Consider the following 22,664-nt stretch of genomic DNA (forward strand, 5'->3'; position numbering starts at 1 on the left):
ACATACAAGTAATGCCTCCAAATCTTCAGTGCATGGACTATAGCAGCTAGCTCCAAATCATGGACGGGGTAGTTCCGCTCATGGGGCTTCACCTGACGAGAAGCATACCCAATAACTCTACCCTCCTGCATCAAAACACAACAAATCCCAACTCTCGAAGCATCGCAATATACCGTATAAGAGCCTGAAGCTGATGGCAAAACTAACACTGGGGCTGTGGTCAATGATGTCTTAAGCTTCTGAAAGCTCTCCTCACACTCATCCGACCATATGAACGAGACACCCTTCTGAGTCAACTTTGTCAAGGGTGACGCAATAGAGGAAAATCCCTGAACAAACCGGCGATAATAACCTGCCAACCCTAGGAAGCTGCGAATCTCTGTGGCTGAGGTCGGTCTAGACCAACTCTGCACCGCCTCTATCTTCTTTGGGTCAACCTGAATACCCTCACTGGACACCACATGTCCCAAGAAAGCCACTAAACTGAGCCAGAACTCCCACTTGGAGAACTTTGCATATAGCCTCTCCTCCCTTAATATCTGCAACACAACTCGCAAGGGCTGCGCGTGCTCCTCCTGACTGCGCGAGTATACCAGTACGTCATCAATGAACACTATGACAAATGAATCCAGGTAAGGCCGGAACACACTGTTCATCAGATGCATGAAAGCTGCTGGGGCATTGGTCAGCCCGAAAGACATGACAAGAAATTCATAGTGACCATATCTAGTCCTGAAAGCAGTCTTATGAATATCTGAGTCCCTGATCTTCAACTGGTGGTAACCCAAACGGAGATCAATCTTGGAGAACACCCTCACTCCCTGAAGCTGGTCAAACAAATCATCAATCCGAGGTAAGGGGTACTTGTTCTTAATTGTTACCTTGTTTAATTGCCTATAGTCGATGCACATTCTCATTGTGCCATCCTTCTTCTTCACAAACAGAACTGGTGCACCCCAAGGTGACACACTAAGCCGAATAAACCCCTTATCCAGGAGCTCCTGAAGTTGCTACTTCAATTCTTTCAACTCCGCTGGTGCCATACGATATGGTGGAATAGAAATGGGCTGAGTGCCCGGCACCAGGTCAATACCAAAATCAATGTCCCTGTCCGGCAGCATGCCCGACAGGTCTGCAGGAAACACATTGGGAAACTCCCTTACAACCGGAACAAACTCAATGCTAGGAGTCTCAGCTCCCACATCTCTCACAAATGCCAAATAGGAAAGACAGCCTTTCCCAACCATACGCTGGGCCTTCAAGAAAGAAATAACTCTGCTAGGGATATAGTTAGTCACACCACGCCACTCGATCCGCGGTACACCTGGCATAGCCAAAGTGACTGTCTTAGCATAACAGTCTAGAATAGCATGACACGGAGATAACCAGTCCATGCCCAAGATAACATCGAAGTCTACCATGCTCAATAGCAATAAATCAACTCGGGTCTCCAGACCCCAATAGTCACCAAACATGACCGGAATATGTGGTCTACAATAATAGTGTCGCCCACCGGGGTAGATACATGGACAGGTAAGGCAAGACACCCTCGGGATATACCCAAATGATGAGCAAAATATGAAGACACATATGAATATGTAGAACCGGGATCAAATAATACTGAGGCTTCTCTATGACAGACTGAAATAATACATGTAATGATAGCGTCTGAAGCAATGGCATCTGTCTTGCCCGGCATCGCATAGAAACGAACCTGGCCACCGCCTGATCGATCTCCACCTCTGGGGCGACCCCTGGCTGCCTGATCTCCACCCTTAGCTGAATGGACGGGTGATGAAGTAACTGGAGCAGAAGTCGAGGGCTGACCCCTCTACTGATGTTGTCTGCCACGAAGGCAAGGGCACTGCCTCCTAAAATGACCCAACTCTCCGCACTCATAGCAGCTGCCCGGTACTGAAGATGGGGACTAGTGAAAACCTCTCGCACCGGAGTGACTAGCAGATGCACTCGGCGCAGAAGAACCCTGAACTGATGGGGCATGAGATGAACTCTGAGCAGGGAGGGTGTTGAGTGAAGTCTGACCCTGCTGGGGCCCATGATGACCACGGCCTGAAGATCCCCCACGATACTCTGGACGAGCTGACTGAGCAGGCCTGAAAGAGCGACCTCTACCCTGCTGGAGCTGACCTCTCGACGGAGCACCATTGTAACTGCCCGATCCACGAGGCCTCTTAGCCTCTCTCTCCTCTCGCTCTCTACGGCGAACTGACTCAATCTCACGAGCAATGTCTACCACCTCCTCAAATGTAGCACCCAACACTCTCTCTCTAGTCATCAAAATACGGAGATGGTAGTTAAGACCATCCACAAATCTCCTGATCCTCTCACGATCTGATGGAACCATCCAAGTAGCATGATGAGCCAGCTGGGAAAACCTCATCTCGTACTGAGTCACTGTCATATCTCCCTATGTTAACCACTCAAACTGCCTACGCAACTCTTCCCTGCGGGACTGAGGTATATACTTCTCCATAAAAAGAGTTGAGAACTACTGCCAAGTCAGAGGTGCTGCACCGGCAGGCCTACGCCTCTCAAAGTCCTCCCACCAAGTAAGAGCAGCCCCCGTGAACTAAAATGTAGTAAATGCCACACCACTCGACTCGAGGATCCCTGCAGTACGGAACATACGCTGGCATCTGTCAAGAAAACTCTGGGCATCCTCGCCCTCAGCACCACCGAAAGTCGGAGGCTGGAGTCTACCAAACCTCTCGAGACGATGCTGCTCATCGTCTGGCATAAATGGAACCACAAAGACCCTGAGCTGGTGCAACCTACTGAGCTGGAGGTGCCTCTGGTCTCTGTAGCCCCTGCACTCCCTACACTCCCTGCGCAGGTGTGCGAGCATCGGGGGTCTGATTACCTCCCCCTGCCTGTGAAGTAGCTGCTGCTGCTGTGGTAGAAACTGCATGAGCCAATCCAGTACAGACCGTCAAGATCTGTGCCAAGGTCTCCTGAAGACCCGGAATCACAATAGGCACGGCTGGTGCCTGAGCAGGTGCTGGTGGAGTCTCCACTGCTGGATCCTGATCCTGAGCTGGGGCAATTATTGGATTAGCAGGTACTGCCTCGACTACTCTACACCTGCCACAACCACGACCGCGTCCACGGCCTCTGGCGGCCTTAGAAGGTGGCACTGGTGGTCGTCCGTCACGTTCGGTAGCTCGTGTTCTCACCATCTGTGAGAGAATAGAATAATAAAGATTTAGTTCTCAATTCAACAAAGCCGCACGACAAGAGTTTCAGGAATATGAAGTATTTCATAAAGGTTCTGCAGCATCTCCAGGATAAGTACAGACGTCTCCGTACCGATCCACGAGACTCTACTAAGCCGGCTCATGACTCGCGAGACCAAGTAACCTAGGCTCTGATACCAACTTGTCACGACCCAAACCCCGGTCGTGATGGCGCCCAACATACTGCAAGGCAAGCCGACCATTTACACAACCTTAACCAAATAACCTAGATAAATAAATAAATATTCACAAGTAAAAATAACTATTTAAATGCGGAATCTTTGAAATAATTTCTAACATCCGAAAACCCCAAAATAAAATACTAAATAGCCCACAGATCTGGTGTCACGAACATGAGCCTCTAATACAAAATATTCACCTAATCACAAGTCTGTCTAGGAAAGAAAATACGAATAAAAGGATAAAGATAGATGGGAGAGATCAAGGCTGCGAACACCATGCAGCTACCTCGATACTCCCGAATACTGCTGCTCAGCTAAACAAATCCTCACTCACCCTGTGGTGTACCTGGATCTGCACACAAGGTGCAGGGAGTATTGTGAGTACTTCCAACCCAGAAAGTAATAAGTATAAATAATGTCTAAGGATAAGAAATCCTAAATCACACAAGGTAAAGCTATAAATACAATAACCATCTAAGACAATTATAATAACGCCACAACAGATGGAGAATAAATGACAATTAAATATGCAATGCAACACACAGACCGGTACCTCCAGTACCCCGCTGCGGCCATGCAGCCCGCTCCATTTATTTAACGTCGACGGCGCTCACTGAGGGTGTGCAATCTCCGGGAGGGGCCCCTTACGGCCCAAGCGCAATAATAAGCCATCTCTTGGCATCAAACAGGCCCTCAGCCTCATATCAATATCAATATCATACCACTGCGGCGTGCAGCCCGATCCCATACTCAGTCCAAAATCACATACGCCCCTCGGGCACAATATCATAAAAATATTCAGCCCACACTTCATTTAAAAATATTAATTTAGTTTCTAGTTTTGAGAAAAGTGGCTGAGTTTGCAAAACAGTATTAAATACCAGGACTGAGTTCAATATTTATAATTATGGTAAGAAACCAGTAAAAATAATCCCTGAAGGATTCAAGTAGTTGTCACAAATCCCAATTATGACAATTAATCCATTTTTATAAGGATATCACAAAAACTACAATCAATTAGGTAGTAATTTTTATTAAGCGGGACGGACCAAATCACATTCCCCGACGGTGCTCTACCCCACGCCCGTTATCCGTCGTGCAAGTCACCTCAAATAGCACTAGGATGTGCAAATTCGGGGTTTCAAACCCTCAACGCAGCATTTACATTTATTACTAACCTCAAGCTGGCCAAAGTCCTAGCTTGCTATGCCCTTGCCTTTCGAATTCACCTCCTCCTGCATCGAATCTGACCAAAACCACAACGAATACGTCACAATATGCTAAGGTAATATAACCCACTCGAAAAGACTCGAAAAACATCAAAAATTACGAAGTTGGCAAAACCCGAGCCCCGGGCCCACTTCTTGAAAAATTAAAAAATTCACATCACCGGATTCCTTATCTCGCCACGAGTCTATACATATAAAGAACACCAAAATCGGAGTCCAAATGACCCCTCAAATTCCCATTTTTTTTGCTTTTAGGTTTCAAGCCCTAAACCACCATTTTTGACCTTAATTCCTTGAGTTGTCAGTGTAATTTCATGTATTTGCATGATAAAATTGTGTTCCAAGTCCAAGAATGCTTACCTGATCGAAGTTCTTGAATTTCCTCTTCAAAATCGCTCAAGAACACCCCAATTCCGAAGTTAAAAATATGTTTCTGTAAAATTTTGCGAAGGGATTAAAACCCACTTCTGATCAGTTATTTCCGCTTCTGCGGTCCTTTTTCGCTTCTGCGACTACCAGATCTGCGGTGATTTTTCCGCTTCTGCGGAATCTTCTAAAAATCTAAAAACCGCTTATGCGGTCTATCTTCCGCATCTGCGGCTTCGCAGATGCGGCTCCCCTAACCGCTTCTGCGAAAGTAGCACCAGGCCCAAAAGTCGCTTCTGCGATCCTCCCTTCGCTTCTGCGTGACCGCTTCTGCGGTCCATTTCCGCAGAAGCGAAAATACCAGATACCAGATATGAACCTGCAATCTCCAACTTCCATTTTCGTCCCGTTAGCCATCCGAAATCACCCCGAGGCCCCCGGGACCTCAACCAAAAACACCAACATGATCCAATACCTTATTCAAACTTGCTCCAATCCTCAACACACCTCAAACAACACTAAAACCATCATTTCTCATTGAATTCAAGCCTAAGTTCTTCCAAAACTTCCGAAACACGCATTCGATCAAAAACCCAACCAAAACACCTCCGAATGACCTGAAATTTTGCACACACATCCCAAATCACCTAACAAAGCTACTGCAACTCTCGGAATTCCATTTCGACCCCCGGATCAAAATCTCACCTATCGACTGGAATTCGCCAAAACCCTAACTTTGCCAATTCAATCCTAATTCTACTCCGGACCTCCAAAATCACTTTTGATTACACTCCTAAGTCACAAATCATCCCCCGAAGCTAACCAAATCATCGGAATTCATATCCGAGCCCTCTAACACAAAGGTCAACGTCCGGTTGACTTTTCCAACTTAAGCCTTCTTAAAAGAGACTAAGTGTCTCATTTCTTATGAAACCCAATCCAANCCCCACATGTGTCCATACAAAAGTTAGTTTGAAACTTACAAGCAGATGAGTAGGACTATCTACATGGGAGACGATAATCTATTACCAGTAGAGGGGATTGGTAATATCAGATTGAGAATGTTTGATGGAATCATTAGAAATATTGAGTGCTGGCATGTTCCTTATATAAAGAGAAATTTGATTTCCGTTACTACTTTGGATGATCAAGGTTAAGTTTCACTCCGAGAATGGAATACTTAAAGTGTGTAAAGGCTCCATGGTACTCATGAAAGGTAAACAACATTCTAAATTGTATCATCTTCAGGCTAGTGTAGTTGAAAGGGAAACTGGTGTAGCTTCTAGAAAAAGTGATCTAAATCAAGCTCAGTTGTGGCACTTGCGACTTGGTCATACGAGTGACAAGGGTTTAACTTTGTTGAGCAAGCAAAATTTTCTGGATGGGTATAAAAATCACGTTTTGAATTTCTTTTTGAGCATTCTGTGTTGGATAAAATTTATCAAGAAGGCAGAGCGCAATACCAGAGACAAGTTAGATTATATACATTTAGACTTGTGGGGTCCAAACAGAGTTCCCTCTAAGAGTGGCGCCAGGTATTTTATGACTTTGATTGATGATTACTCAAGGATGGTATGGGTGCATTTTTTGAAAACAAATGATAAGGTATTTCCGACATTTGTTAAATGGAAGAGGATGGTTGAGAAGAAGACGGATAGAAAATTTAAGAGTCTTCGGACTGACAATGGGTTGGAATTTTGCAATTCTTAGTTCAATAATTTCTATAACAGCGAGGGCATAGTGAGACACCACGCTTGTGTCGGAATACCAAAACAGAATGGTGTTGGAGAATGTATAAACAGATCGCTTTGTGATAGGGCATGAAACATACTTTCATACTCATGTGTTAGCAAGGATTTTTGGGCTGAAGCAATCAATACAACTTATTATTTGGTCAGCAGATCTCCATCCACAACTATTGAGTTCAAAACTCCTTTTGAGGTATGGTCCGGATTGCCTGCTATTTATTCAAATTTAAGGATATTTCGTTTTCCTGCTTATGCTCATGTGAGGGATGGAAAGCTTGAGCCGAGGGCAAAGACGTGCATATTTTAATGTATGCAACTGGAGTGAAAGGTCATAGGTTGTGGTGCACAGATCAAAAGACTCCAGGGTTAACTATTAATTGGTATGTGACATTCAATGAATCTGCCTCACCGGACATTCAGAGGGAGAAGGCAATTGTAGAAATAGATCATGGTGTCAGTGGCTGCATAGATCTTGAAATTGAATCTACATTAGCTCAGCCTAGTTGTTCTAATGTAGAGGAAGTGAAGGAGGTGAAAAATATTGATCAACACGATAATATTAATGCCCTTATGCAACATCAACAATATAGAATTGCAACAGGCAGAGAGAAGAGAGTGATCAACCGACCGCAAAGGTTTTCAAACGTAGTTGATGGGAATCTTCTTGGATATATGAATCTTGTGGTATTTTCTTTGAAAGTTGCAGAGACCGTTGATACTTTGAGTGTTATCGCTATCCAGAAGTTATTTCGATTACCAAACCAAATCAACGGATTAGTGCTATGGCTGAAGAGATTGGGTCTTTTAACAAGTTTAGGTGTTGCCTAGACTTGATTGATGTATGTGGTAATAGGTAGAGCCCTTGCAAGGGCTAAGGTCAAGGTAGAGAGACATTGTTCATGTTGATGAAGAGAATTCAAGCCAAGGGGAAGATTTGTTATTTTTGGCTTGAATTAATTCCTTGTATTTTTAGGAAACCCATAATCTCTATAGGTTTGAGAAAACCCATTGTCCTAATAGATTTGTAAAAGGAAAACCTATTGTCCTTGTCAATTTGAAAAACCTTTCTCTTATAGGTTTGAGACTATATGGGATATATATATATATATATGGGGGTTGTAGTTGGGGATTCTATAGATTTTATTGTGCTTTTATTCTCATTCATAATGGAAAACTCTCTCTGCTTATGCCCCGAGGATACGGCTTAGCCGAATCTCGTTAATTCCTTGTATTGATTTTCCTTCTCTATTTGCTTTGTGTGTGATTGAGTGCTAGTTAACCCATAATCTTCCACAACAAGGTCGATTCGTGTTATCGATTCCGCATCTCGTCCTTGCTTCCAGCTTTGAACTTCTAATCTTGATACCTCTCTGCTTTGAGTTTGCTTGGGTAGAATTTGGTTATTACCAAGATTTGAGTTTGAAAACTATGCATCGTTTGTAATTAGTAAAACATAAAAAATACAGTCATTAAAATGTGTGATGATGCATAAGATAGATAGTTTCTGTTGAATCGTAAACTGTGACACGCTTTTAGACATTGCAACATCCTTATCATGTATAGAATTTTGAGTACTCTTTCAAATTCGAATTCTACCCAAGTTCTGACGAATCGGCTCTAATATATTTCCTGATAATACTCTTCTGTCGATGCTTGATGCGACAATATTGGATCCGATGAAGCTCAAAATTTTCCCCAATTCTCGACCATGGAGGGAAATAGAAATTTTATTATAATGTGACTGAACCCGCAGGGCTGCCTACATATCCCTTCTAAAACGGGAATCAAGTCAAGCGTACATCATTTTACATTAAGAAGCAAGTGCGAATACAATTTGACATAATATCTTTTGATAGCATCTGAGTTTATGGTTTTGGCGATATCTCTCCATTTATTTCTGCTAGTATGAGTGCTCCTCCTGTCAGAACCTGATAAACCATGTAAGGACCATGCCAGTTTGGTGAGAATTTACCCTTTGCCTCATCCTGATGTGGAAAAACCTGCTTCGGAACTAGTTGCCCCGATGTGAACTGTCATGGTCTTACCTTCTTGTTAAAGGCCTTGGTCATTCTGTTCTAGTAAAGTTGATTGTGACACATTGCATTCATTCATTAACCGCCGACGAGAGCCAGCTAATCATATTGATTATGTACCCATTCTTCATCACTTAGCTCGGGTTCTTGTATAATCCGTGACGAAGGGATTTCTACCTCGTCAAGTATAACAGCTTCACTAATAAACTAGTAGATAAGGAGTTTCCCCAATTGATGTTCAGACCGTGGTGCGATATCCAAACAAAGAAAATGGTAGCTTCTCATGCCAATGTTTGTAGTTGTCTAACATCTTCCTCAGTATCTTCCATAATTCGTGTTGGAGGCTATTATAGCTCGGTTCATCTGAGGTCTGTATGTAGTAGAATTGTGGTGCTTCGTCTTGAATGCCTTCCACATGTCCTACATCAGATCACTATTGAGGTTGGCAGCACTATCAGTGATAATTGACTCGGGAACTCCGAACCGGCAACCAATAAAATCTCGGACAAAATTCTACTACCTTCTTTGTCACAGCTTTGTAGGAGGCGCCTTTGACCCATTTGGTGAAGTAATCAATGTCTACAAGGATAAATCTATGCCCGTTGGAGGCGGCAGGCTTAATCGATCCAATGAAAACCATGCCTCCAAGCGGTAAAAGGCCAAGGCAAACTTGTCACATTGAGGTCATTGGGTGGAACCCGATCATGTCAGCATGTACCTGACACTTGAGGCACCTCTGTATGTACTTGATGCAGTCAGTCTCTAGAGTCATCCAAAAGTATCCTGCCCTCAGTATATTCTTGGCCAGAATGAAACCATTCATGTGGGGTCCGCATGTTCTGGCGTGTATTTCTTCAAGTTGTCTAGATGCTTCTTTGGCATCGACACATCTTAACGACCCAAGATCAGGAGTTCTCCTGTACAGAATTCCTCCACTCTAAAAGAAATGGTGAGCTAGTCTTTGTAATGTGCGATTTTGAGTATGTGTAGTGCTTTTTGGGTATTCTCCCTTTCCCAAACACTCCTTGATATCGTGAAACCACAGCTTCCCCTCAAAATTCTTCTTCAACATGGGCACAATAGGCAAGCAGTCTACGGATCTCTATCGGGATGGGGTCTATATAATTCTCATCTAGATGTTGTATCATGGAAGATAATGTAGCCAACACGTCTGCGAACTCGTTCTAAGTCCGAAGAACATGCTTGTATTCTATCTTTGAAAATCACTTGATCAATCCTTGCACACAATGCAGGTATGGTAGTATCTTGGTGTTCTTGGTGGCCCATTTTTAGATTACCTGATGTATCAACAAGTTTGAATCTCCGATCACCAATAGTTCCTAGATGTTCATGTCAATGGCTAACCTGAGTCCCAGGATGCAAGCTTTATATTCCGCCATATTGTTAGTGCACGGGAATCTAATCTTAGCGGATAACGAAAAGTGGTTTCTGGTTTCTGATACCAGGACAGCCCCGATGCCTACTATTTTGAAGTTTGCAGCTTCGCAAAAAACAATCTCCAACCATCATAAGCTTCTATGATATCTTCCCACTATGAATGATATCTCTTTATCAGCAATATTTTCCACTTTGCCAGCTTGCATGTGGGCAATATTTTCCACTTTGCCAGCTTGCCTGTGGGCATAGGTTTCTAGAAAATATACTTTAAGGGGTCCATTCTTGATATGAGGTATGTAGTGTATGCTAAAAAATAGTGTCTCAACTTTTGTGCTATCAATGTCAAGGCACGGGAAGTTCTCTCCAATAAGGAATACCGATCTTCATAGGATTTGAACTTCTTGCTTAGATAGTATATGTCTTTCTCTTTCCTTCCAGTCTCCTTGTGTTTTCCCAAGACGTATTTGAATGCTCCGTCCAACACGGACAGGTAAAGCAGTTGTGGTCTCTCGGGCTCTGGTAGGGCACAGGAGGTTTGGACAGGTACTACTTGATTTTGTTGAAGAATTTTTGACATTCCTCAGTCCAACTTGTCACAAAATCTTGAAGATCGATTCACATATTACGGTAGAATGGGCTATGAAACGACCGATGTAATTGAGATGGCCCAAGAAATTCTCTCAGAGATGTGTTTGTGTTGTATTGATTGGCAAATGGGAAAGTTATCTATTGGTTTTCCTGGATACGTCAGTACATGCTTGAAAGCATTAGGGATGTCTTATCTTCTACGAATAGTTTACCCTATAGTTTACTAATCTCTCACATCTTGAAAGTTATGAAAGTGGATCTATCTCTCTATGCTCCTAAAACTAACTCCAGCACCTATTACAAGACTGCCTTTGCCATGATGGGATATACCTTAATTGAGGGAACATGGCTTATGAAAGACAAAGCACCGGAGTTCATCCCTCATCAGAGCACTGGGGGATCAAATCTGGAGCTAGCAAATCCTCTTCCTCAGATCAGCTGCTGCTAATGCAGCAAAACATTGCAAGTATCAAGGAATTACTAACCTCTATGAAGGAGGAAGTGGACAAGATCAGGGCAGTAACCAAGGAAATTGGAGCAGACATTGCTAAGCTAAGGATCACTCTCCAAGCCAAAAAAAGGCAAGGGATCATGGCTATGCAGGATGTAACTGAGAAGCTGGCCAAGGTCACCAAAGATATTGATGTTCCTTATGACATTTTGTTCACTAAAGTGATCAACACCCTGAAGTATTTTCTTGGAAGGAATTAAGTGTCTGCGATGATTAGACAATTTTTTTATTTTGTTTTATGTGATGGTTGTTAAAACTATTTCTTTTTGTTAAGTCTTGAATGAGCAAGTCAATTGACTATGCTCAGTATAACTACGTAGTTGTATATAATTTTTGCCTGATTAACTAGTACTATTATTGCAAATTGTTCTTCTTGCTCTTTTTGATTAATGTCAAAGGCGGAGAAGAAAGAAAAAGAGTACAGGTACAAGACAGGGGGAGAAACACAGAAGAACCAGCTCCAAGACAAGGGGAGTACACTTGAAAAAAGGAAGTACCCATAAATTAGTCGAACTCTTTTTAGAATATTGTCATCATCAAAAAGGGGGAGATAGTTAAGTATAGAATATGAATAATGATCAATAATCTAAAAGAATCCTTGACTAATAACATCTCTTTGCATGCGGATAAAAGGAAAGAAGATCCTATTCAATGGCTATGTATTTTGAACTTTGCTATACATGGAAAATGAATCAATCAGTCAAAGAACAAAGAAGAAAAGTCAATCAGTCATCCTTGTCAAAGATTCTAAAGTGTGCAAGAATGGGAAGAGAGCTAATCACGGCTAGAGATCAAATCCAGATGAATCTGCAGAAGCTCAAATCAAGGAGAAATGGAGGAAGCAATTCGTCAAGATTAAAAATGAACCTAGCTACCATTTCAAGCAAGATCATAAGGCTACCCTTGGGTCTTTCTCTTAGATCTATATGCCTCACAAGGAAAGGTCTCCTAAAATTGCCATCATACAATCCTAGAGGACAAGGAAACAGAAGACTCATCGAGCTATAAAGGAAGAAGTAGAAGAACATCCAAAGGCATGTAACTACATCATCTGTTTTTAAGACTTTCTAGTTCTTAGTACAAACACTGTATTCTTGAGTCTACAAGTGTCACAAAATATAGGAAGAGTTAGAACACAAACCGAGAGTTGTGTCAATATTGGAATGAATCACCATTGCTGTATATCATTAGTCGTGAACGTACTAAAACCATCATTGTGTTAAACATTCATTAAATATCTAAGAGAAACCTTGTGACCCAAGGGAACTGGAAGTAGGTACCACACCGGTATTGAACAAATATAAAAACTGTTGTGTCTTCTTTACCTTTCTATTTCCTTAGTCTATCTCTACTGCAATCAATCACTGCACAAATTCTAGTCGACTAAATTTATACTTAGTAATCTAAGATTTTTAAATCGGTTACAATTCACCCCCTCCCCCTAATCCCTCTTGTACTTTCACGCAGTCCCTAGAGTTCCCATCTACCTAGACTATTCTATTTTCCTTATCCTTCTTTAGGCATTGATATATAGGATTATGTAGTACTATTATTTAGAGCTTGTGACTTGTATTCGCTGGGTCTTGGGAGTTAAATATGTTGAGTTACAAAGCTTATTTTATATAATTGTTGAGTTTTGAGGCTTTAATTATTATTTCAGTTATTTATGCATTAATGTTAGGCTTACCTAGCTTTAGAGACTAGGTGCCATCACGACATCCTACAAAGGGAAATTGGGGACGTGACAAATCTAGCGTGGAAATTCCTTATCAAATTCTTTCCCACAAAGAAAACAAAGTCACTGAGAAGCCAAATTCTGGGGTTTTAACAAAAAGATGGAGAGACTCTACGTCAAGCCTGGGAGAGATATAAAAAGCTACTCAGAGATTGCCTACATCACTGTCAGACTGATGAAGTCCTAGGTCATATTTTGTTGATGGGTTAGATGAAGCATCCAAGATGAATCTAGATTCAGCCTGTGGAGGTTGTTGCATGGCTAAAGCCGTACACTGAAATCAAAGTCCTGCTGAACAATTTCACGGCTAATGATAACAATTGGCAAAGAGACTGAGAACCACGGAGAGCACTTAAACCAAAGGTAGAGCTTGATGATTTCTCAGCCATGAGAGCAGATATAGCAAAGTTAGCCAATCAGATAAATAAGATGATGATGCAACAAGGGCAGAAAATGCAGCAGGTGCAACAAATGTCTATAGGTTGTGAGATATGTGGAGAAAGCCACACGAGTAACCATTATCCATTGAATCCTGAATACATTTGTGATATGGAAAGCACAATAGGGGTCCAATGAACCACAATACTCAGTGTGGGAACACTTACAATCCAAATTTGAGAAACCATCCCAACATCTCTTGGGGCGGTAATCAGAACAGTAACAGACCTCAAGGAAAATTTAAACGTACCACAAACTCCACCACAACAGAAAAAGGACACTACTAATGAGTTGTTAAAGCAGCTCTTACTTGATAATCAACAACTTCGAATAGATAATTAGTAATTGAGGGCTGAATTTTGAAATATAGAGAGGCATATTGGGCAATTGGCTGCACAACAAACTAGTCGACCTGCAGGGGCCCTTCCCGGCGACACAGATAATGATCCTCAAGTAAATGTTATAACTTTGAGGAATGGTAGAGGATCAGAAGAAGTCCCAAAAAGAAAATAAGAACAAGTCACTCCTAAGGGTGAACTGATCCCCAAAACTGTGGGATAAGCTGAGAAAGAAACTGAAGAAAGCGAAAAGACTCTGGTTGCAAGGCCACCACCTCCTTTCCCACAAAGATTGAAGAAAAAAAGTGATGACAGGATGTTCAACAAATTTCTTGATATGCTGAGCCAAATTCAATTGAACCTCCCATTGGTTGATGTGTTACATGAAATCCCAAAATATGCTAAGTACATCAAAGATATTGTGGTTAACAAAAGGAGGTCGAAAGAGTTTGAAATGGTTGCACTTACTGAGGAGTGCAGTGCTAGAGTACAAAGTAAGCTCCCGCCTAAGTTGAAAGATCCAGGTTGTTTTACAATCCTCTTGGCGATTAGGAAACACGAGGTTGGTAGAGCCTTGTGCGATATGGGAGAAAGCATTAATTTGATGACACTATCAGTGTTCAAGCAGCTCAATCTTGGAGCTCCCAAGCCTACTACTATAACTTTACAGGTAGCAGATTGGTCACTAGTAGTGCCTGAAGGAATTATTGAAGATATGCTGGTGCGAGTGAGGAAGTTCATATTTTCCGCCGATTTCATTATTCTTGACTACATGGCCGATGAGGAGGTTCCAATTATTTTGGGGTGACCATTCTTGGCCACTGAAGGGGCACTTATTGATGTGAGGGAGGGCAAGCTAAAGATGTGAGTGCATGATAAAGAAATCGCATTTAATGTGTACAATGCGCTTAACCTTCCTAAGCATTATGAGGATTTGTGCAAAGTTGATAGAGAAATGTCCTTATGTGGAGCCTATTGGCATGGAAAAGAAAATTGAATTAGAAGAAGTGGTGTTTCGAGCTGAAAGTGTAAAGGTAAAAGAGAAAAGGATCAAAGAACGTGCGAGAAGGCAAAACTCCATGGAAAGAGGAGGAAGCAAAAGCGCCCAGCCTGACTATAGTAGCAAAGTCGTGCCACGACTATAAATAAGGCGATTGTTAGGAGATAATACAGCATGTATTTTATTTTTTTTATTTTTTTTAGTGTTGTGTTTTGTTTGTTTTTAGTTTTCAAATTAGGGGAAGTCTGAATTCCCGAAGTTAAAGCTGAGGAGCATGTTGTGCTTAAGTGTGGGGTCGTCCTAACTCTTAATATTGAGCATCATGTGCTAGCTAGGCTCTAGAGGGTCTCGGGCATTATTTCTCATCCTTGTTTTAATATTCTATGTGATAATGCATCAAGGACCATGCATATCATAAGTGTGGGGTGGGGAACTACTTTCTGACTTGTAATGGTATAAAACTATTTTTTTATATTATTAGTTTTTATTTTAGACCTCATAGTTAGAAGTAGTCTAGTTTAGAGTAATAGACATAAAAAAATAAAAATAGAAATAAATTAGAAAAAGCTCGGACTTTTCCCGACGATGGATCTTTTGGATACTTTTCTTGAGGGATTAAAGTCCGATTAAAAATACCAAAAAGGTTTTTTTTTTAGATAGTTAGGTAGTATCCCTTTGTTTTTCTTTAGGCGCCGGTTCTTTTCCAAGGGTGTAGCTTGAACCGGGTATTTTCTTTTAGGAGTAGGATAGGAAGAAAACTGAGTTGCTCTAAGATGTTTGTTGACATGTTTAGTGCAAGAACATTAGGCTATGGCATGCGCTCTGTCTTCCTGTTATATTTGATTTGAAATGTGATGCCTGAGTGAAATAAATATCCTACTGCGACGCCTTTTTCTCAGTTGTTTGACTTGTATGTCACCTAGTGCATTATTGCTTAAACCATTTTCAACTATATGTGCTTTCTTGACTTGAGAGTTGAACAGAACCGTCTTGATTGAGTCATGTGCAATGTGTGTGTAAGGATTTGTGTTATTCTGTGCTATCCTCTGTAGTCTAGAACTTGCCCGTGCATTAATCGAAGCGAAATCATTAAGTTGTGCTAGTCTAAGAGATGACGTAGGCATTTCTTGCTTGATCATAGATGTGACTGTCATTTACAAAATAAAATTTTCCCGTTGCTAGTCTCTTTGAGCCTATAGACCTTTTCTTTAGCACCCACGCTACAAGTTGTATCCCTATTTTATTCTTAATTTGATCATGTTGAACCTTTACATCCGAAGGCATTTAGGTGCTAAACGAAGTAAGGTGAGAGATTTGGGAAGTAGCTTTCAAGTGGAACCATGGAAGGGCCCATAAGGTGCACTAAAGTTGTGAAAATACCACTAGCCCATGAACCTTAATGCATGGAGTGTGTATAGAAAAAAAAAAGAGAAAAGAAAATTGCAAGAAAAAAAGTAGACAAATAATGCTAACAGTCAAAAAGAAGAAAAACACACATATCCTAATCTTACTAATTCGTGATAGTGGGGATGTAGAAGTGCTTAATTGAAAAAAAGGTTATGTTTTGTATGGTTTGCGGTGAGTGAATTGATTGAGAAAAATACGTGTTCAATTCTTGAGTGTAGTGTATAAGTACTTAGGAGGGTTAGTCACTATTCCTTAATGTATCCTACCCGTCCCTTAGCCTCCATTACAATCCATAAAGTCCTAATTGATCCTAGACTTGACTAGCTTAGATTAGTAGAGATGTATACTACGGGCAAGCTTATGGTACGGCCATGGGATGCACATGAAATTCTTTGTGAGAGTGAGCGACTTTTGCTCAATTATGTGATGTCATTAATTTATGTTCAAAATCATATTTGAATGTGTGGACTATTTCTATATTCACTCTCTTGTTTGTTAGTGAGGGCACATGATCTCATGATGGATAAGTAATGTTGTAAATTTCTCTTGTTGGGTGAGTGTGCGAGTTGAGGGTGCTTAGTGGTAACGAGTCGGCTCTTGAGATAGGGTGGTTGTGGATAGGTTGTTTGAATTGGTTGAATTGCATTGTGTATACTTGGACATGTTTAAAACGGGGAGAATGTGAATTTCGTATGTTCATGCTTGATTGCCGGTATCGATTATAGTCAAAGGTAGAGTGTATGATATAAAAATTGAATTGCTCCTCCCTAGGATGCACATTGTTAGGGTATAGTTTAAAGTTCCATTGCTTGAGTGCGAGCAAGAGTTTAAGTGTGTGTGCATATTGTCTCACATTTTACTCATGTTTCAAGATTTCGGATATGTAATGTAATGCTTTGTGCTAATTAATGGTATTTTTATGTATAGGAATTATCCGGAGACAATTTGGGACGAATGTGCGTGTATTAAAGTGAAAAGGGAAAGAAACAAGAAAAGGCCACAAAGTGGTTATTTCGCCGGGACTTGGTTATTTCGACCCAAGACGCCCCCAACTCGTATAAAAGCAAACCTAAACCTATTTTGGGGGGGGGGGGAGGGGGAGGGGAGGGGACGTCACTTTGAGAGAGAAACACAAGTACGGAACACTCGGGAGCATGGAATCCATCAATTCTTCCATATTTCATCTAGTATTCATAGCTTTTATGTTCTAAAACGATATTTTGATTATTGTTATAAATATGAGTGGCTAAGAACCTCATTATTTTGGGATTACGGGTCGTTCTTGATTATTGTAATTTGACGGTCGATTGTTTTGCTTGATTTATCATATTAATTTGTTTATTTAATCTCTCACTTCATTATTCTATTGCATAGCTAATAATAGAGTACTATCCACGAATTTATAGTTGAACTCGGTAGTGGGAACTACGGATTGCATATAGGATTGAATAGAGTAAGTTCTGGAATCCGGGCATCGGAGAATAGATTGGTGATTAGGATAGACATATTCTATTTGCCTTGGTTATTTTTGCAGGAAATATACATGCATTCTTGTCAAGTTTGATTCTATAGACATATAGTCTTAGGTTGGCTTGAATAGGCGAACGAAGCGTCCAAAGAACTTCGCAGGCATAATAAACCCTGCTAATCAACAAATTAGATAAATCAAGTGATTTCATCAACCTAAAAAACGCAATAGGAGAGACGTCAATCCCGTAACCCTAGAATATCCTCATCTCATCGAATTCTTATTAAATGTTTGTTTGCTTTACTTGCGATCTTTTTTTCTTGCCTACTTATTAGTTCATAGTAATTTAGTATAAAAATCACAATTATCTTCTTCACACTCACTTGAGCATTAAATATATAAATAGCTTAGATTGGAAAATAATTGATCGTAAATCCTCGTGGAAACGATACTTTCTTATTACTTTATTACTTGTCGACTGCATATACTTGCGTGTACGTTTGGACCCAACAATAGGTCAAGGCTCAAGCTTCCTTGAAGGTGAAATCTTTCTTAGGGGTGAACATAACATTCTGTCCATTAGACAAACTTATATAGTAAGTACCTTAATTTGAGATTCTTTCCACCCAGAAACACTTGCATGTGCATCAAACAGAAGTATTCACATGAGGATATAATCCAGAGAGGACCACATATTATAATTTACACTCTCCTATAAGATTGCACACGAGTAAAAAGAAAGAAGCCAAATGTGTGATCAGACTTATGTTATGAAAACTATAGCAAAACGGTTATAAAAATCCAAAATATCAGCTGGGTCCATTAATTCAATAGTAAGCAATACTGAAAGCAACCACAAAAAAAGCCAATATTCAAGATGTCATCCCTAATGAATAGAACGTACCAACATGTGGCAAAACTCCAGATACCTGGCTCAGCCATTCATACAATAAAATGAAATAGTGCTAATAGTGTAAGAATACAATGCAGACAACCAAATACATGTGATTGCTCAGTTAGCCAGACCACTGCGTACTTCTAATGCTGCTACAAGCCCCACACTCTTACATAAACAAGAAAAAGAAAAGAAAATACCAAGAAATTCTCAAGGACTAATTGGTGCACGATTTGAAAATTAGTGGATAGTAAATTTGTTTGTGAACGAATTTAAAATCACACCATCACATATCATAGCTCTTGTCCTAGGGACAAAAAAGAAGGAAAAAAACAGTTTAAGGACACAGTACATATGCATACAGAATGCTTAGATGGAAAGCACCGTCCCACCAGCATTTAAGTACTACTTTGGCCTATGCTCCACAAAATTTATTTCCCTGCAAAACAAAGTGCAACTTTAATGGTCAAAGCAGAATTCTTTTGCCATAAGCATGTAAATGCTGAATAAAAAATAATGCAAGTAAATAAGTTATGTGGAAAAAGATATTGATGCTTACCATTATGGGTGATGAAGAAGTCATGTGAAGAATCTGGTACTGAAATTGAGAGGTGGGTATTGGAATCAAGCCACAAGTCTTTGTTGTGTTGATGAGGTGGCAGTTCATCAAAGAAGTGGTGCATTACTTTCTTGGGTTGCTGATGATCTTCTGTTTCTATTTTCATATGCATATCAGCCTTGACTTCATTTCCCAGTTCATAATAGTTGTACTGATCTTGTCTTTGTTGTTTTGAGGATTCATTGAAGCTTTGCAGTTGTAAATAAGACTCCCCAATTTGTGAAACAGAATAAGTCCTCTGTTTCGAATGGCCAAGTGGTGAACCCATTGTCAATGGTGCCAGTTCCCAACTACTATCATCTATTGAAGTAGAACCAGATGCACTTCTATATATTACACCCAAATATATCAATAATCAATCAATCAGTTGCTATATCAATTCCAATCTAGTTGGTACAACAATAAAAATGAATGTTTTTGTAGGACGTGACTCAACACTTTTCTACAATTACTTTCCGTCTTATTTTATACTACATGTTATTATAATCATAAATATATTGATGTCACTGATATGTTTAATATCATAAATTCTAAAGATATTTTTAGTATGTGTGAAAAATCACTGTATAAAACTTCCTATCTAGTGAAATACCATAGTATAAAATGAAATGAAAGAAGTGGAGTATGTTATTCAAGATGCAAACCTGGAATAAGCACCAGAATCAAAGAGGAACTTGGTCTGGTCTTGAGATGACAAACCAATATTGCCAGGGGGTGTAGAGGAAGAAGAATGTGGATAGAGAAAAGAGTGTTGGGGTTGAGATGAATAAGAGAAAGAAGTGGGGATAGATGGAGAATAGTTGTTAGAGTTGTTCTTGATTGATGAGATGGGAATTGCTGTTGGGGGCATTGTTGTTGTAGTAGTAGTTCTTGTTGTCATTACTTCCACAGGCTTTCTTGAACGGTTTCTGCCTCTGTGCATGTGTCTCTCACAGTACTTGGAATCTGCATAGGCTTCTTTCGAACACCTCCATTTCTTCCCATCTGTTCTTCTACACCTCCCTGGCTCTGGATCTATTTTCTTCCCAAATCCCAACTGAATACAGTTCCATCCAACTGCAAATATATACAAAAATACATAGCTTTTGAAAACAAAGCATCAACAAAATATCAATATTATGCATAAAATAGAGAAAGAAAGAGGAGTAGAGTAGTGTACTGTGTTGGGGTTGGTGGAGGAAGAGGTTTGAAGAGTCTAAGCTCCTTCGGATGGAGTAGAGAAGGTCAGGAGGGACAGGCATTCCAGAGGCCATGTACTTGTAAATAAGAGCTTGATGCTCAAGTTCTTGCCACTGAGTTGCTGTAAATGGATATCCACTTCTTGCTCTACTCATTTTTCACTACACAAACTACTCTTCTGAGACTTCACACAAACCGGTAGAGGAACAAGGCAAAGGTAATCTTGATAAGTAAACAGAGCCAACTCTAGAGAGAGAGTGTTTGAGATGAAAACAAAAAGAAAAGGGGCTGTTGGTAAATGAAAGAGCTCTTTGGGATAGAAATAGTAGGTAAACTGAGTTCGAATTTTACTGTTACCAATATTCACTTTTACTGAAGATTTAATCTGTATATAATAATAGTGCAATGAATTTTTATCTTATTACGCAATATATTGCAATATGTTGTATTTATTCTGTACTAATTAATGTTATATATTTTTTGCTTTAATTTATTAAGAAGAATAATCTATTTTTATATTATTTAATAATTTAATTTTAAATTTTTCATGCTATATTTAATAAGAGAAACTATACAAGTATCTATAACTTATTTTATATCATATTTTCAAAAAGTACTTTTTTTTCTTAAACTCATGCCTAGTCATAGTGCACTAAATAAATTGGGACAGAGTGAGTAATAATTCGCCTGCCTTACTTTTTTAATTGTAGTTTTACTATTGAATAGTAAGATATACTCCATCCGTTCTAATTTATGTAAACGTGTTTGACTAGACACGGAGTTTAAGAAAAAAAATGAAGACTTTTGGAATTTGTGATTTTAAACAAGTCAAAAATGGGACCAGAGTATTTGTGTGGTTATAAAAGCTTCTCATTAAAGGTAGAAATGTAAGTTTAAACTAAATTATTTCCAAATTCAGAAAGGAGTTATTATTTTGAACGGACCAAAAAGGAAATAGGTTCACGTAAACTGGAAGGGAGGGAGTAATTATTTATAAATCATGATTTGATAATGTAAATTGGCATTTTTTTAAAAAATTATCTATGTATTGGAAGCATTTAAAATGTATTTTTTTAGACACCATTTGGTTACAGAATCTTCTATACATGGATAAAACTAATGGTTCAGACCATAATATATTACTGCCACCTCTCCTTTTCTCTTCATTTCTCTTTCACTAATTCACACACACTGACACACACAATACATACAGAGCCTCTAGAGAGAACACCACTGTGCAAATATAATGACTGAGGGCTCTCTGTTGTATGTATATGTTATGCTACGCTGCTGCAACTATTCTATCTTTATGACAGCTCTTGTCTCTGACAACTATACGGAAATCCATAAACTAAAGGCTCTGTGAAAACGCCAGGCTCTGTAAGAAAGGACTTTAAACAAGTCATAAAATCATTATTATATGCTTTTTCCTGCCTTAGCTTATAAGAGTTGGTGTGCTTTTCTGATATCTACTGCTCAATCCTCTGGTGGATGGATCGCGAGAAGATTGTACGGTTTTTTATCTACTTTTACTGCTTAATTTACTGATACGTATATGCATTTAAATTTTGCTAGTCTTACAATTTATTTGGATGGTTATTATGTATTGTTTCGTAATGTATCGTATAGTATTATATTATATTGTAACGACCCGATCAGTCGTTTTAAGCATTTGCATTCCGTTCAGCTATTGAAGTCTTGAGTAGCTTCATATGATGTATTATGACGTTTGTGAATCGTCGGCGTTGGTTTTCAGGTGTTTCAGAATTAGTTTGGAGGAATGAACTTCATAGTTGAAGCTTTAAGTTGGAAGAATTGACCAAGTTTAACTTTTTAGCATTCGACCTTGTATCGGAGTTTTGATGATTCTATTAAGTCGGGATGGTGATTTTGGACTCAGACGTATGCACGGATTTGCGTTTGGATAATTCTAGAAGGCTTCGGCACTAATTGGTGAAAGTTGGAAATTTGAAGGTTTGAAAATGTTCATAGGTTTGAGCAAGGTTTGACTTTATTGATATCGGGGTCAGATTTCGATTCCAGAAGTTATAGTAGGTTCTTTATGTCATTTATGACTTGTGTGCCAAATATGAGATAATTCAAGGCGTTTAGGCTTGTTCGCCGTTAGTTTTGAATTTTGAAAGTTCATTAACTTCATTAAGTCGATTTGAGGTGCGATTTGTGATTTTGATGTTGTTAAGTGAGATTTGAAACATCGAGTAGGTCTGCGTTATGATTTGGAGCTTCCCTGCAAAATTCGGGGTCGTTCAGAGTTA

At 39.9% G+C, this 22,664-nt stretch overlaps 2 protein-coding genes across 2 annotated transcripts; one reads left to right on the forward strand and one right to left on the reverse strand.

Annotated features, from left to right (window-relative positions):
* Positions 1–13,431: 13,431 nt before the first annotated feature.
* On the forward strand, positions 13,432–14,628 carry LOC109243096. The gene is made up of 3 exons (XM_019409988.1): positions 13,432–13,555; positions 13,853–13,960; positions 14,045–14,628. Exons 1-3 carry the CDS (start codon positions 13,432–13,434, stop codon positions 14,626–14,628), a joined length of 816 nt encoding a protein of 271 aa, XP_019265533.1.
* Positions 14,629–18,566: 3,938 nt separating this feature from the next.
* LOC109243101 (growth-regulating factor 5-like) lies at positions 18,567–20,692 on the reverse strand. The gene is made up of 4 exons (XM_019409992.1): positions 20,369–20,692; positions 19,854–20,265; positions 19,150–19,535; positions 18,567–19,029 (listed from the first exon to the last, which is right to left on the reverse strand). Exons 1-4 carry the CDS (start codon positions 20,541–20,543, stop codon positions 19,022–19,024), a joined length of 981 nt encoding a protein of 326 aa, XP_019265537.1. The 5' UTR covers positions 20,544–20,692; the 3' UTR covers positions 18,567–19,021.
* Between the last annotated feature and the right edge of the window lie 1,972 nt (positions 20,693–22,664).

This window comes from Nicotiana attenuata, unplaced genomic scaffold, assembly GCF_001879085.1.
Source record: "Nicotiana attenuata strain UT unplaced genomic scaffold, NIATTr2, whole genome shotgun sequence".
NCBI classification, from domain to species: Eukaryota; Viridiplantae; Streptophyta; class Magnoliopsida; order Solanales; family Solanaceae; genus Nicotiana; species Nicotiana attenuata.